Below are 18141 nucleotides of genomic sequence, written 5' to 3'. Positions count from 1 at the left end.
AGCCCTGGACAAGCATGACCGTGACAACCTGCAACCTTGAACATTATCATAAACAACTCCAACATCACCATGGTTACACAAATCATAGGGGACTTTAGAGAAAGGGTATTTTAAATAGCCTCATTTGATGACTCCAAAGTAGAAAAGTAAGTGATCTTCAAAAAGCTATGACCTTATTTATTTATTTATTTATTTTTAGCTATGAGGATCTCTTACGCAAGTTAGCTTGAAAAGCGAGATAAAATGAGGAGAAGCGAGTTAGAGGTCAAGTCCATGAGGAGCACGGACGACAATGAATATGTGCGAGATCCGAGTGCCAACATAATACAAATATTACTAATTTCATTGATATAAAACTTATGTTATATACTGATATTATCTTTTAGGTGTTGTTTGGGAGGGTGAAATGTAATTAGAATTACTGAGAATTAGAGAAGCACTGGAATGAGTGAGGAATTGAGAGCTAAATGAAAATGTGATTGTAAAACGTGAAAACGGTAAGAAAAGGGTTGAGTTGAAAAGTATGAGAATGGAATGAGTTTTGTATTGTAAATCGAGCAAAAAACACTCAATTCAAACATAAATTTTAGATTACATTACATTACAAACTCATTACATTAGGTACTTTTAAACAACCCCTTAATTCAATAATTATGAGGTGAAATATAAAGTCATGGATATTTAGTAATTAATATATATCTTATCCACTTCCATACTAAAGTACATGTAAAAATTTCAACAGACTTCACCATTTGATGACATTAGTATGAAGCCGATAATCTAGCTAATGGCTAACTTAACTCAAGGTTCTACGAGTTTCACCCAAAATTTACCCTCTTTTTTTTTTTTTAATTTATGTACAAAATTTTTACAACTTATCTCAATTTTGGTTGACTTACAAATAAATAAGTCTCATAAAAAAAATATTTTAGATGACAAAATCACTAAAAAAATATTTATATATAATAATAAAATATCATAATGATAGATTATTATTTATATCTATTGTGTCTATTAAATATGAATGTCTATTTGCGATATATTTTCCTTAATATTTATACATAATAAAAAAATACTATCGTGTATATGTGATAGATAGTAGTCTATTCGTGATCTATTTTTCTTTATTTGAAAAGAAAAAATTAAATTCACACAAAATTTGTCAAGGAAAAAAAAAAGAAAAAGAAAAAAGAAAGTGAAAGGTGTAAAGGGCCCCACGATAATCATCCCACGACCCACCCCCCACCCCCACCGCAAAGCGAATAAAACAGCCTGTGATCCAGCTGTTCTTTACACACAAAAAACACTCTCTTCTCATTCTCATTTTCATTTCCCCCAACCTCCCACTTCCCCCTTCTCCACTTCCCTTCCCCTCCGCCGTCTCCTCACCATGTCCTCCGTCGTCCACACCTTCCACAAGACTCGCTCCTTTCTCCCCTCCAGGCTTCTCCCCGACGCCCTCCCTCTCTCCCACACCGACTCCCCCGCCGACCAAACCCTCCGCCGCCGCCTCTCCTCTCTCTCCCTCCGAATCCAGCCTATCTCCTCCCCTGCAACCGCATGGGCCATTCGAAAATCCAAGTCCATGTCCTCAATCGGAGATCTCGCCGGCAGCTCCGTTAGAAAGTGGTGGGACTGGGGCTGGGCTTGGATCCTCTCTCGCAAACCTATCTTCGCCAAAGATCTCGAAATGAACGAAGAGGAATCCAAGATCCTTGGATCTCAAAACAGAGGTAGTTGGAGACACGTCTTCTTCAAGTTCAGATCTGAAATCAGAAAGCTCATCGGCTCCGACGTTGGCCTCCCTCAAACAACCTGCAAGTACAAATCCTTCAATTTCCCCAACAATGCCGGAATCAGAACCTAATCAAATCAATCTCTCATCGTTCTTTACCTTCTTCCTCCATTGATTTGTATCGAATTGTTCGTTTTGTTTATGGTAATTTCTTGCCGGCGAATGCAAAGATCGATTAGGGTTCCCATTTGACGATGCGGCATTGCTCTGGATCCAAGCGAAACAGGTAATATAGAACTTAAATAGGCTAGGGATATGGTTGTCATTTTTTAGATTGTTATATTTTTACGTGGTAAATTGTTTTTATTATTATTATTTTTTTATATTTCGGTGGATTTAATTTTGTATAATGGTGCTTTTATTATTTTTTTTGTATTGTATTTTACTTTTAATTCCTTTTTTCTTCTTCTTCTTCTTCTTCTTCTTTTTTTTTTTTTTTACTACGGAGGGTCAAATGTAAAAATGTTATTGTATTACTACTGTTATTATTGTTGTTATTATTACAACTTTTAAATGTTGTGTTGTTGATAAAATATACTCTCTTTAATTTCATAGTTCAATTAATAAAGACTTAATCTTGATTAAATTGTTAAATGTTTGAATCTACCCATCTATTATTAATATCATGTAGTTTTTCTCTTTAAAAAAGTTCAAATAAAGATTTGGAGTGGGAGTGATGGTTAAATTGGATCAATATAAGTTTATAGTACCTGGTTTAAAATTAAAATCCTTGTTTTTTTAGAAGTGGAATTTTGAATTTAATTTTAAAAGTGATAAAAATAGGGAAACTTAATTAATTATAATTTTCTTAACGATTTTTAATTTATTAATATCAATTAATTCCAAAAGACGAAAAGTGAATATTTAGGGAAAAATCGAGGTTAAAAGTGTAAATCGTGAGATGTAGAGACTAAATTGAAGCAAAAATCAAATGTCAAGGTAAAATTATAGCATTGTGAAACTTAGGGACTAAATTAATATCAAAATCAAAGTTTAAAAATTAAATGTGTAACATTTTAAAATCTAGGAATTCAATAAAAATGAGACGGCAAAAAAAATATTTAAATAGCGATATAGATACCTATTAAAAATTTGGGAACAAGAATAGCATGCCCTACCATTGAATAAATGAAATGATGTTGAATCTCAATGTAAAACTTTTAAATAGGAATAAAGTTAGGCAAGCAATAAAATGAGAATCAAATATTAATATTTTTTTCTTTGTTCCTTAGTTCTATTAAATATGACTTACAATAAATTTTTTCCGTATTAAATTTTTATTGGCACGTCGATATTTCTATCGATATTTTAACGTTTTCATGATTTTGATATCAACATAAGGGGTAAATCGATATTTCTATTATATTGTAGAAAAATTCACAAAAATATAATAATTAAGCAACAAAATACCACTAATATAAATATAACACAAATAATAAACATGTCAATTTGTTTAATAATCATAAAATGGTTGTTTACAAATTTAAATTTATTTTTTGAATTTTTTCGTTTTTATAACTTTTCCAAAAACATCCAATGAAACTGAAATTTTATCGATATTTTTATTAAAATTTTCGTAAATTAAGACTTTGACATTTTGGTCGACATTAGAAAAAAAATGCAGGGGTTAAAAAAAAACAAATATATCTAAGAAATTCACTATTTGCTTGCAATTCAATTATTAATTTATTAAAGAATTGATTAAAGGTTTCGAAAAATAGATCAAGGAAAGTTCATATTGTGTATTATTTATGACAAGGATATGAGAAATTAAAAGGGGAAAAAAAGGTAAACATATTGAAAATTGGTGGTAATCTAAATGATATTATATAGTGTCGGTGATGATGGCTCACAATCGTTGCCAGCGGGTTATTATATGCAGTCCAATGTGCAGCCATTGACTCAGTTATTCCATAATTTAATCGATTCTCTCTCCTCATAATTTAATCGAAAAAAATCATTTAATTTATATGATTTCATTTTTTTTAAAAAAAATCAAGATACTATTATTTAGAAAAATTTAAAATTTATTTGACGTAGTTTTATAATATCTTTAACATAGGTGGACTTTAAAAATATAAACTAATAGATTAATAATTAACCTGAGTTATCATTACTATTGATTTTAATTAATTTTTAAATATAAATATATTATTTAAAAGGTAATTTTTTTATATGATCGAGTGCTTGTACCATCAACCTCAAAATTAGATGTTTGATTCCTCCACTCCACATATTTACTTCAATACCTTTTTAAAAAAATTGTTTTATGTGGGGAAACTATTAAAAACATTTTTAAGTATGGTAAAAATTTGTTGTATTTATAAATAAGTTATCTTATTTTCCTTTATTTGAAAGTAACCTATATTTAAACTTAATAAATCTTAATTAATATTTTATATTATTATTAGAACTTTAATTAATTATTTTAGTAATAAATTAAAATTTTAATCAACGTTTGACAAATATTAATTTGTTTCATTGTAAGTGATCAAATAATGAATTAATATAAAATATTAACAAATACCGAGTTTAACTTATGAGTACGTTAATTACTCTCATATATTTAGTGAATTAATTATTTAATTTTTAATTTCAAAAATAAAATTAGTAAAACAAATAGCGATATTTAACTTTTAAACATTAATTATCAGGTGTATCTAAGAACATAAGTTAATTATTGGAGTCTTTTTAAATATAAAAAATATTTAAAAATATTTACATTTTATATTAAAAAGTTCAAAAAATACAAGCACTTTTAGTATTTTTTTACTATAAAGTATAAATATTTTTGGAATTTTTTTATTCATAAGAATTTTCCATTCTTTTATTTATAAGAATTTCCCTTAATTAGGAGTATTTTTAAATATAAAAAAATATTTAAAAATATTTACATTTTATAGCAAAAAGTTCAAAAATTCCAAATACTTTTAGAATTTTTTGCTATAAAGCATAAATATTTTTAGAATTTTTCTAAAACTACATTTAGTATTCATATCCAAGAAATATATATGATAAAATGATATGATAAAATAAACTATAATATTTATAAATATAACAAAACATCTGTCTATTAGTATCTCATACTAACTAACTACAATATATTTTTATATTTAAAAATAATTTTATCATTTAAAATAATTTTTTATAATCATATCCAAACAAAATATATTCTAAAATTTAAAAGTTGTATCAATTACACACATCAAGAAAGGGACAAATTTAGTATATTTTTCCATTGTTTGTTTGTTTTTTTTTGTTTTTTTTTGTTTTTTTTTTATAGCGAAACAAAAAGGGGACAAATATCAAACAGCAAATGGATCGGTGGAGGCCTATCGATTTACTTATAATTTTGTTTTTTTTTTCCCACAAAGCATCACCGACAATAAAAATTTTGGAAATTTGGATCCTTGCAAATGTGCAACCCGCGTGGCACTATTCCTATCCTCCAACTTTTATTTGTACTTAAAAGACGACTAATAAGATTATTCTCCTTTAAAATAAATTAAAATTGAACATAATTCAATTGACATTTAATATATTTAAATAATTTCCAATTTTTTCTTTTTATATTATACTAAAAACAAATAAGATGAACATCTCTTAATTGTGAGTATATATTTAATTTATAGGTATATTTGATTTAATTTGACTTAACTTTTTACATGTTTAACTTTAAAAATAAATTATTTAAAAAAAAATTGAAATGTTCAACCGTCTTTCAAAATAGTTTTGAAAGATTTTCCAAATGTATTTTAAACAATTTTTTTTAATAAAAAATAAAACTGATTCTTTTTTAAATATTTTTTTTCTAGTTAATCCAAACATAATTTGTTTTAATATTCTTTAGTAAAATATTTTGAATGCGAAGCAAATAAAATAAAATAATTATATATATATATATATATATATTTTAAAAAAGTTAACCATACATATAATATTTTAATTCTAAAACAGTTTTATTTATATATAAAAAAAATGTTATTAAACACTTCATCTGAGTTGACTTCTATCCTCTAAATCTACAATTTGTTTTAATAGCAAATTTATGTATTAGTTTCTTAAATGTTAAAATGGCATTTTAGTTTTGAATTTTACCGCTCATTTCATTATAGTTAATTTTTATCAATTTTTAAAACAAAGTGGAAACGTGTTTCTAAATTTTTTTAAAATGTACTCTTTTTTATTATTTATTTATTAAAAAACTCATTTTCAAGGTGAAATTTACATAAACATCGATATGAGTATTGAGAAAAAGACACATGAGTATTAAAATTGGTTTATATTAGGGGAAATAGTTATAAATAGTAAAAAAAAAAATGAAACTATTTATCCATATAGCAAAAAAAGTGAGAAATAGCAACACTGAATAACATTTTACACTTTTTAAAAATTTCTAAACTACCCTTCTTCATTTGAACTTCAACCAACGAATTCTTCTTGTTCATCATCGTTCGCTTGTTCCTGATCGACTTCTTCTTCATCATCTTTGAGATTTGATTCATCTTCATCTTCATCTTCATTTTCATCTTCATCTTCCTCATCTTCAATCATCTTCATCATCTTCATCTTCATCATCTTCATCATCATCTTCTTCTTCTTCTAATGATAGTGTTGTAACTCTAATGATAGCGTTGCAACGCTCTTATCGATTTCAAAACCTTAAGTGTTGCATGAGCATTGTAACTCTGATGTGATGCTCGGTTGTAGTAAGGTACATGTGCACGGAAGCTGGGTTTCCGTCAATCTCCGTAGGGTCACGACGTTGTGGATAGTGTTACAACATTGTCCTATTTCCTCGCCCACTTTCTTCATGCCGTTGCGGTTGATGTTCTAAATCTCGTGGGTTCTGTAATTTGTAATTGTAATGTACAAACAATTTATTTATCTACTAAATTTTGAGGAATTTTATTTGACATTTAGTAGCATGAACCCACAAAACCAATAAACTAAGATCTAAGGTTATCTTTTGTAACTTAAACATGTATGTGGACCCCTACAGATAGGTCGTATTTAAGTGATAATCTAAACGGTCTATAGTAGATGGATAAAACTGAGTACCTTATCCTAGTGACACTACAAATACGACCCGCTTTGTAGTTGTTACAATTGTTGTAAAGTGCTACAAATGATCTTATCCCAATCATTCATGTGGAGACATGTGAGCAAGGGTGTTCTATACAAAGAATTTGTATAAGACCGGACCACAAAATGAATAGTTCACTATATAATACCGTTGATAGAAAGAGACTTATATTTCACCAGGATGACTATAGTTGACTTGACCTGAATCTTGAGTGAGTTATGAACTTCTGCCTATGAATTATGGGTGAGAGTAGCCAGTTCACCAACTCAATATGCCTACCATTTTGGAGATTCGTTTGATTGGGGAGCTAGGAACGCAACTACACAGAAGGAATTCACTTCTTCCCTAGTGTTTGAGAAATTGCTCCCTTAAAAGCTGATTCCGGGACTTAAACAATTTGGCGCCACGCTATCTTTTGGCTTGAGAGGGGTTTGGTCATAGTTGGACTATGATTTAGAAGGATTAGTGGTATTTAAGAAATTAGATGTAACTATAAGGGCAAAACGGTAATTTTGGACAAGTTGTACTTACGAGCAATTTGTGAAGGGTCATTGCATCGTTAATTGGTTATATCTAATGGACACAAAATATATATGTAGTGCGAAGTGTGCAACTGTTGGTCTTTAGTAAAATGATCGGCAGTTAACAAAAATAGGTTAATTTGATCAAAGAGTTTAACTAATTAATTAAGTACCATTGAAACTTCAATCTATAGGTCCATAAGGTCTCCTTGGTAGCTCAATTGGGATTAATGAGAATCAAATTAATTTTGGATTATTTTGAATTGTTCAAATTAATTGAGGGAATTAATTATATATGATATAATTAATATAAATTAATTATATGTGATATAATTAAAATAATGTATTTGATACATTATAATATAAAATTATATTGGAGAGGAAATAAATATTTGAATATCATTCAAATATTAATTATATGAATTTGATTCATAAAAGAACTATAGGTTAAATTTAGTATGCATTTGATTCATATTAAATATTATAGGTTAAATGAGAAAATATCAAACGATAGGTTATATTATATTTGATATACAATAAACTATAATTATATATTATATTAGATATAACATATAGTTTAATATATATTACATAGTAAGTTGGTTATTATATAAATATATATTAAGTAAAGTTTAAAATTAGGTTTTAATTTTAAACTTTGAATTAATTAACGAGAGGGAGTTATGGAAATAACTCTCTCCCTTCTCTATATTAATGTTTAAGTGGGGTGGTTAATCTAAGTGAGATATTCTTCCTCACTAGTCTCGTGCAGAAGACGTGTGTACTCTCCCAGACCTTTTTTTACGTTTTGATTTCTCTCTAGATAATTCTCTCCCTCTACCAAGTTTATTACGAAGCCACTCCTCTCATGGTTGCTCAAAGCTACAGAGAATATCGAGGTAATCCGGTGATCGTGTCATATTGGATTTTTTTGGCAGTATTGTGTTCTTGAGAGTTCATGGTCCAAGAAGGTTCGTGAGCGGAGAAGAATTCGTGAAGATCTGTGACTTCAAAGGTATGTAATCTTTAAACCCTAAATTTCTCTTTAGTTTTCTTCTTAGCATGCTATAAAATTCAATGCTTCCGTCCTCTGTATTTAATGTTGCTGTAAATAATTGAATTGGGATTCGATCACACTTCTGTAGGGTTTTCACAAACTTTCAATTGGTATCAGAGCCAGGTTTTCTAGTCCCATTTTAATTATTTTCGAAATTAATTCAGAGTTATGGTGGGATTTATGTTATTCTATGCATTTATATGATGCTGTTGATTATGCATTTTTGGATGTTTTCAGGCTTTCGCTTATCGCTTTATTTTACAATTCGGTACGTAAGGGCCCTTTTATTTTTGGGCGTAATTGCAATTGAATTTGTAATTTGTTAAGTCCAAGTTGTTCGTGATACTTTCCGACGAGGATCTAGAGGTTTTGAGGCCAAAATGGAGAAAAATTAGAGCAGAAACGCATTGTACAAAAGCTTTCTGTACAGCAACGTCGCGATGCTCCGACGCGAGGCGAACGGGAAAAGTTTCTGTGGAGAGACGGGATGTGCACTTTGGAGCTGGTTCATCAGCGGTTCACGATTCACGGTTCAGTTCACGAGCGGTTTAGCTCTTTCCTAGGCGGTTCAATAACTTATTTTCTTTAATTATTAATGTAATAATTAGTTTTAATTAATTAAATTAATATAAATGTTATGATAATTTAATTAATTGTTAGGAAGTCAATCTCGATCCAAAATGTGTTTATTTTATATTATGCATGTGTCATATAGAGAAAATCCCACCATTGATTATGCATTATTTATGCGTTATGAATATTATGAATGTTATAATATAGTTGCATGATTTACCTGATTGCATGATCACACATCATATGATATAAAAGTTATAATATATGAATGCATGAATTAGTAACATTACCATGCATCATTTATGTTATAATGGTTATAATATATAGTTAGAATGTTTGGATGTATGTTATTATTTTTTTTCATTACTTTAGTATATAAATGTTATGTATGTTAAGTAATGAAAATGAGATTGCATGAAGCATGACTACTTTAGGTAATTTATAAATATTATAATCTTACAGAGTATGTCATAAGATGCAATCTTAGGTTTAATTTATTCTTTATAATAGTTATAAATAAATGAAATTAGAAATTAAAATCTATAATAAAGAATTGCATGCTCACATAGGTTAAGAATAATTTTTTTTAATAGTTTAAAATATGATTCACTTTAGACCTATGATCACATTATTTCTAATAATTAGAAATATATTTAAGCTTTTAATCAGTTTAATAAGATTAAATTGGTTAATATTAAAAGATTAGATTTGTAACAAATGTAGATAAGGGACCTTTGTTTAAGGTCGGTTCTGTCTAGGCTAGGGTATTTAAGCTGATGGAAACGGACATCCCTACCTGGGAACTAAACTGGAAGGTAAATTAGATAAATTTGTTACAAGCATGCAATTATTGATTAAAGTTCATTAAAGTGCGTAATGAATAATAATCAATATTGTTTAACTATCCAAAGTAAATGTTACATTGGACAAAATAAACAATCACTTAATAAAAATAATTTGCCATATTTTTCTAATTTATTTAACTCTAGGTCAGTGCGAGGAAAATGAGGTATATGATACTTTATTTTTCCTATCACATTTCTCCCTAAAAGTTCACACTGTGAGATCTTTAATCGGCCTCGAGGCACCTTTGCTTGTGTCCCCCTACGGGTGGTGTTTGTATCGATCAATAACAAGGTGAATGGAGAGAGTGTTTATAGTAAGTGAGAGAGGGACGCATGTCAATACATCCCACGGTCTCTCTCATTAGTTTGTATTAAACTTTCATGCTTGACATCGAGACACCTTTGCCTGTGTCCCCCTATGGATGACATTTGCATGACCTTTTACTTAAACTCCAGAAATGGATAGAATTGCTTTATTTTTCTCCAATCAGTTTTTCCCTATGATTGACTCACTGGGCGGAACTTTAGAATCTAAAATGAGGGGATACACTTACAAGAAAAATGTTAAGTTAGTTAACAATTTTTTGGACCAAACAATGGTGATGGATAATTATAGGGCTAAGAGTTGCTCTGGTGTAATTATTGGTTGAGATAGTCTCAATTCAGTGAAAGGATAACGGTTCACCCTACTGTGGCTTTTACCTTGCCCAACTAAAGCATCATTGTAAAATAGATAGGGTGCATTAATTTATTTTGCTAAACTGATTAGTTGTTTAAAATGGATAATGCTTGTGTAACTAATATAGATAAGGTGTATGTTTCAACAATATTCAAAATGGTGTCTAATATTGTAAACATGCTTGCCGCCGATAAACTTAATGACGATAACTACGCTACATAAAAACACTATCAATATAGTTTTAATCATTGATGACCTGTGATTTGTCCTAGTTGAGAGTGTCCTCAAGTCCCACCTGCCAATGCCACCCGAAATGTTAAGGAGACACATGAACGATGTTTGGACAAATGAAAAGTCCCAAGTGTACATCTTGGCAAGTCTATCGAGGTCTTTGCCAAGAAGTATGAGCCCATAGCACTGCCTATGAGATCATGGAGTCCCGAAGGGAAGGCATGATCATGTATTTCCCTAGGTGTTCCCGTGAATTCTCGATATGAATGATGTGGAAACAATCCTAGTACCCTTATAGCCTGTCGAATGTGCACATGTCGACAAAATCCCATTAGACGTACTATAGACATGCTAATAATTTCCCAGGGTACAATCCCAGTTTCCAATGCAAATCACAACAAGCGAAATAACATGAATTACATCAACCAATAATATCCAGAAAAACACATTTCTCGATCATGCCAATTTCCAAACTTTGCATATATATATATATATATAACATATATATACAATTCAAACATACGAAAATAATAAAATCACTCACAATCCTCATGTTATTTCTCAAGAGTTCTTCTAGAACAGCTTTTGACTCGAATTTCCTTGAATTCCACTTCTTTTCAAAGAAATCCCAAATTAGTCCAAAATTCCTCCAACAATTCCATTTTTGTAAAAAAAAAAACTTTAAAATAAAATAACCAGCCTACCCCTTTAAAATACCCAAAATAAGCCTAACTTCCCAATACACAGCCTTTGGAGGTTATTTTGCAGGCTGATGGGCATTGTGGCTGCAAGGTGGGCATTGTCGTGCGCAGCTGGGCATCAGGCTTCACACAGAGTGGGCAGGACATAGTGCTGAGCATCGCATAGAGCTGGGTATGCGCTGGGTGATCGTGCGCGCGAGGGCTTGGCGGTGGGATGCACGCAAGTGTGCACTGGGCGCTCAGCCGCAGGATCGTGGGTGCTGATGAGCATCCACGCGCACTTATTATTGGAAGTCCGTGCGCGCCTAGTGTCATGATCATGCTTGTCCAAGGCGTGTTGCCCATGGCTGTATAACCGCCTCCACCTCCTTTTACTATGCTTTCATCCTATGTATTTCCTTTTGCTAGGTAGTTAGGTTTATATGTACTTTTCTTAGTGAGTGACTGCTCGCCCATTTCCATATGCAAGGGTAGCATATGTGTTTTTGTTCAGAATGCACTATATGAGGATAAGACTAACCATCACTTCCCCATATCCGGAGTAATATGTTATAAAGCTGTTGTTGTTGCTTATTGCTTTCTACCCCACTACAATCTTTCTCTTCTCTATTCTTATAATCAAACTATTTGCGAAAATCTTTTCTCCAAACCCGTTTTCTAAAATCGTTTTCTCTAAAACGGGGGTGGAGGTTATGAGAAGCACCCGGTGTGCCATTGGTTGTTTGTATTTGAATTAGCTAACTTGTTCATGAGCGGGAACAAGTGCTGCACAATTGCTAAGTGAAGCTTCGAAAAGTGCGATCGTGACAGTTGGTATTAGAGCCCAAGTCGGCTCGTAGAGTTAGAAAGCTGCGATCATGTTTGCTACAAAGTAGTTGGGCAATTCCCATATTGACCGATCGGTCGAGATTGAAGAGCAAATGGTCTATTTAATAGAAGTCCCGATCAGGTTTGGTTCCTAGAGACTTGGTTACAGGAAGTCGCCGACAAGGCCAATGAAATTGATGCGGTGGCTGGCCGCTTAGACGAAATGCCCGTTAGAGAATTGTTGCCAAGGATTGAGACTCTAGAGGCAAAAACCATGATGGATAGGCCTCTCGAGCATGGGGATGGTTTGTCGGAATCTGTTGCCCCGATAGAAGAGTATGTCAAAGAACTAGATAACTCGCAAAGAGCGATCATTCAGATGGTGACCGAAATGTTTGAGGACTTTCGAGCCACCATCGATGTCATCTGGGCAAAGATTGCAGACATTAGTGTAAAATTTAACCTCACCATGAGAGCGGTGGGAAATTAAGCCCTAGTTGGGGGGTGCAACCCAATTCAAAAGGGTAAAAGTACCCGAGCCTAAGCCCTTCTGTAGGGCTCGCGATGCAAAAGCGCTAGAAAATTTTATCTTTAACATGGAACAGTACTTTAGAGCTAAGTACACAGCGACTGAAGAATCGAAGATCACCCTAGCGACGATGCATCTAGCAGAGGATGCCAAGTTATGGTGGAGATTTCATTTCATGGAGGTCCAGGAGGGTCGGTGTACCATCGACATGTGGGAGAGACTCAAACAAGAGTTGCGTTCTCAGTTCTTCCCCGAAAATGTTGAGATTTTTGCAAAACGCAAGCTATGGGAATTGAAACATACTAATACTATTTGGGACTATGTGAAACAATTTGTTGGATTGATGTTGAACATTAGAGCATGTCCGAAAAAGACAAAGTTTTCTATTTTGTCGAAGGCTTGAAACTGTGGACAAAAACAAAGCTGTATGAGCAGAGAATACAGGATCTCCCAGCCGCATACACAGTGGTCGAACAGTTATTTAACTTGATTTATGAATCTCAAGAGATGAGGCAACACTCGAGATCCCTTAACAGGAGGAGAAAGAGCAACGGTCTGAGCCCATCTAGAAACAGTGGGGAAGATAAAGACAACAATGGGGATAGTAGACCTCATTAGCTGACGACTGGAAATACGTGGCAAGGGCAGAATTAGAAGAATTTTTATCGACCCTTATTCTTTTATATATGCAAGGGTTCGTACAAGGCGAGCAAATTTTCGGAACGAGCCGCCTTTAATGCTTTTCAAGCCTCATTAGCTTCAGACTGGAAAGGCAAAGCTGTTCAGGTAGAAGACGAGAATGTACAAGCAAAGGAAGATAAAACCCCACAGGTTGGGGCCCTGAGATATTTAGCTACCCTCCAAAAGGATGTAGGGGAAGAAAAGGGATCCCATGGAGGCGGACTAATGTATGTTAATGCTTGGGTTAACCATAAATCGGCCAAAAGTACCATGGTCGATTCGGGAGCCAAACGACTTAATCTCCATTGGGAAGGAGGCACAGGTAAAATGAAAGCTGTGAACTTTGAGGCCTTGCCGATTACAGGAATGGCAAAGAGGACAGTCATAAAGTTGGGAGATTGGAGTGGCCTTGCCGATTTCGTGATTGTTAAGATGGATGACTTTGATGTGGTGTTGGGAATGGATTTCTTTCTTGAGCACAAGGTAATATCGATACTCCTCACCAAATGTTAGTGATCACCGGGTCTACACCCACCGTTGTGCATGTTGAGATTAGACGGCTGGAGGGGATAAGGATGATCTTAACCCTCTAGTTGGAGAAGGACTTTACCTACGAGTTAGTCGAAATCTTGGAAAAGAAGAACCCAAGACATTCTGCGTGTCTTGGAGAAGTGTCGGGTTGTTGAGCCGGACAGTTTACACAAGTCCCTGACTCCATAGAGGAAAAGAAGGATAAGAAGAAAGCCTAGACAACGAGAGTTCCTACCAGGAGACTGGGTTCGAGTGAATTTGTGCCTGGGACAGTTTTGAAGTCGAGGGAAGAGAGAACATCGCCTCGTGAGCAACTTTAGAGGACCAGTGGAAATCATCAAAAGGGTTGGGAAAACCTCTTATCGGGTGCAGTTACCATCGTGAATGGAGATTTATCCTGTCATCCACATAAGTAGACTAAAAACCTATCATCCCAACCATGTCGAGGAGAGATGTAGGGTGGTGACCCATCTGCAAGCCACAACGAAGAGAATGGTAGGAGAAAAAGCCAATGAAAGACTTGTGGGAAGGAGCGATAAAGCGGAAGAACGAGGACCTGGCTAGGAAGAGTTCCTAAAAAAGTGGAGAAGCCTCCAAGATGAAGAAGTTCGTTGGGAGCGCATGGAAGGCCTCAAAGGCAGTTGCTCAACAGTATGCTAAGTTCGAGCAGAGTAGGTTGACGGAGATGTCAACCAATTGGGTGAGGGAGAATGTCACGGTCATGCTTGTCCAGGGCGTGTTGCCCACTGCCGCATGACCGCCTCAACCTCCTTTTACTATGCTTTCATCCTATGTATTTTCTTTTGCTAGGTAGTTAGATTTATATGTACTTTTCTTAGTGAGTGACCGCTCGCCCATTTCCATATGCAAGGGTAGCGGATGTGTTTTTATTCAGAATGCACTATATGGGGATAAGACTAACCATCACTTTCCCCTAAATAGTATGTTATAAAGCTGTTGTTGTTGCTTATTACTTTCTAGCCTACTACAATCTTTCTCTTCTCTATTCTTACAATCAAACTGTTTGCGAAAACCTTTTCTCCAAACCCGTTTTCTAAAACCGTTTTCTCTAAAATGGGGGCGGAGGTTGCGAGAGGCACCCAGTGTGCCGTTAGTTGTTCGTATTCGAATTGGCTGACTTGTTCATGAGTAGGAACAAGTGTTGCACAATCGCTAAGTGAAGCTTCAGAAAGTGCGATTGTGACACCTGGCAATGGGTGTCTGCGCGTGCCTGGCCTTGCGATCAGCTGGGCCTCTTGCCTTCCAATGCCGATTCTTCTCTTCTCATAACTCCAATTCAAATGGTAGTCTTTTACTTTACTCCCATCTGAACACTCTCTCACCAAAATTTCTCAAATTGCACGAATGGTTTGTGAAATCTAAGCCTCCTAAGTTTCCTTATTTATAGGCATCCAAAGGCCACCAAATTTTGACACCTCCTCCTTTTTTCCATGTCTAGTTTCCTTTCCCTTGTGTTGCCAACACCTCCTCTTGACACTTCTGCCCTGAAGTGTCTTATACTCCTCAAGCCAATGTATGTCCCTCACTTTGCATGTCTTCTCATGCTTCCGCCTCACCTTGGTTCAAGCCCAAAAATTCCTTTGTCAGCCACTTGTCCGGATGAGTTGTTAACTTAACCATGCTCTCTAAGTCACTCCTTGTCAACACATGACTTATCTCATGGCTGCATACCTCTATTGATCGCATGACATTGTCTATCGCTTGGCTCGTTTTTGTGCCACACTAACCTCAAAACCATCGCAAGACTCTCCTTGGCCACACACTCCTTCCTACACGTCTTACTCTTGGCGCTTGCGCTTGTCACACTTAGGCCATCGCATGGCTTTAATGCAAGGAAATTGCCTTGTCCACCCATGCGATCAACTACCCTCAATTGCCTTGGCCAATACCTTGCCCTAATCTCTCAAGTCTTTGTGTGCCGCATGCTCCGTGCTAACGTATGACACACTCTCGGCTAACACTTTGCATTTGACATGTCCCTCATGGGCCTAGATAATTCTTCCATGTCATCGCTCGACCAACCCACGCCATGCGTCCATCATGGACTTGCCGAGCACAATACTCATTGCTTGGTGTCTTGGCCGCATATTCCATACCAATGCATGGTGTCTCTATGCATTCAACCCTTAGTCAATAAGCTCGCCTAACCTCTAATGACAATGTCATCGCTTAAACTTCAAATGGAAAGTCCATTGTTTTGCACACATTCATCCCAATGCATGACATCAACGCATGCTTCTCATACTTAGCCAAAATTTTGTCTCTTAAAATCTCACTTAACTACAACTTATGTTTTAGCCTTTAAGGTCTAGTTCAACACTTAATCCATTTTCCTCCTCTTTTATCCTTATTCCCTACTAACCAAATTCTAACCTAATTCACTTAGGTGAAATTTCACGGTTTTACATAAGAAAAGAAGAAGAGGAACCAACATAAAAAAACATCATGGGAGAAGTAAAGGAGCAAACCTTGCGTGAGTTTGCAATGTCGAATTACAATCAACAACCATTGTGCATAGTGTACTATAGACTACCGTTCCTTTCGAACTTAAACCCGAACTTGTGCATCTTTTGCCTATATTTAGAGGATAACTCGACGAAGATCCACACAAACACATGAAATAATTTTATCTAGTATGTGATGGAATGCACTCGAATGGGGTAACCCAAGAACAACTGAAGAATAGAATGCACCATTTTGCTGCAAAATAGGGTCGCATTGCAATGCTTCACCCAGCATCGTGATGCTCCAAAAATTGACGAAAAAATAAAAATGCGCACGCACCTGCGCAAGCCAGCGTCAGACTCCTCGATTCGTACGGTCACAACGTTGCGACCCTCATTTGATACAAATTGTTCATTTTCCATATTTTCAACAGAGAGGGAGAGTTTGGAACAAGAAAAATACATATTTGTTGATAGAAAAATCCCACGAATTTATTCTTGTATTGAGAGATTTCTTAAAATTTCACATGTCTTCTTTTTGAATTTATTCATGGATTGCATCAATTGTTCAAGGATTTCTTTCAAGACTTCTCAATTCTATGGCTAGGTAATTGTATTTCTTGGAAAATCTTAATTCTAGGTTTAAATTCTTGAGTTCTTTTGTATATTTTCTTGATTTTTCTACATTTTTTAATGTTCTTGGGTTGAATTTGAATAGAAATAATAAAGGATAATTGACGCTTTGATTCCATTGAATTCTTATATGTAATTCTTGCTTGGCACTATTGCATAGTGGTGAGATAGATTACAAAAATTAAGTTTTCTTGTGTTAATTAGGACTTACTCTTGAATTTCTTAATTTAGAACAGTCATTCAATCATTCTTGAAATTTACTCTAATGTGTTTCTTGAATGTCATAATCATGATAACCCATGTTTTTAAAGCTATCTAAGAAAAGAATATGAGAAATGTTATATGGAAGTGTTTGTTAACTTAGATTAGGGCTAATTGATATGATTTATGCTAATTGGCTATATGGGTCTTTAAGAGTCTTTCCTTATTGGATTATGGGATGTTGAGTTTTCAAGTAATTGTTCAAGAACAATGATAGGATTAAATCTGGTAACAATATTTCCCAAAAATATTTTTCTATCAATTCTTTACAAAAAAAAAAAAAAAAAAAATGATTATGGGATGTTGAGTTTTCAAGTAATTGTTCAAGAACAATGATAGAACAACATTTGGTTTAAGAACAACCATCTTGTTAGAGTAGCAAGTCTAGACAAAGAGAAATTAATATGGCCTTCTAAAGAAAATTTTGCGAGCATAAAAGAATAAGTAAATCCACAGAATTAACACAACAAAATTAACATAACTTTCACTAACGTGTATGTACATAGATAGAGGTGAAAAGAGCTACCTTCATCGTGTCTAGTTAGGGCCCACGAGAAAAGAGCGATAGGTTCTCGGCGGTGTGAGTGTGAACGTTATCCCTCTAGGTAAAAGAAATGACAATTACATTTTGTGTGCGTGAGTTTAAAAAGGTACCCTTGTATTATAATTTCCTCTCTCCAGTGCAAGTTAGGTATATCTTAAATTGATAATCGGGCCAGTTTAGGGCGAAGAGAAATTGAAGGTTG

The 18141-nt window shown here is 34.0% G+C and overlaps 1 protein-coding gene across 1 annotated transcript; it reads left to right on the top strand.

Moving 5' to 3' along the window:
- Positions 1-1286: 1286 nt before the first annotated feature.
- LOC120069048 (uncharacterized) lies at positions 1287-2328 on the top strand. The gene has a single exon (XM_039020718.2). It carries the CDS (start codon positions 1391-1393, stop codon positions 1865-1867), a length of 477 nt encoding a protein of 158 aa, XP_038876646.1. The 5' UTR covers positions 1287-1390; the 3' UTR covers positions 1868-2328.
- The last annotated feature ends 15813 nt before the right edge of the window (positions 2329-18141 follow it).

The sequence above is a fragment of the Benincasa hispida genome, chromosome 10 (assembly GCF_027475165.1).
Source record: "Benincasa hispida cultivar pf3 chromosome 10, pf3_genome.v1.1, whole genome shotgun sequence".
NCBI lineage: Eukaryota > Viridiplantae > Streptophyta > Magnoliopsida > Cucurbitales > Cucurbitaceae > Benincasa > Benincasa hispida.
Note: the sequence above shows the minus strand (reverse complement) of the source record. Positions and strands in the feature narration are given on the sequence as shown.

Bases quoted from the DNA above. Each gene is read 5' to 3' on its own strand.
- LOC120069048 (XM_039020718.2), top strand. From the start codon at position 1,391: ATGTCCTCCGTCGTCCACACCTTCCACAAGACTCGCTCCTTTCTCCCC.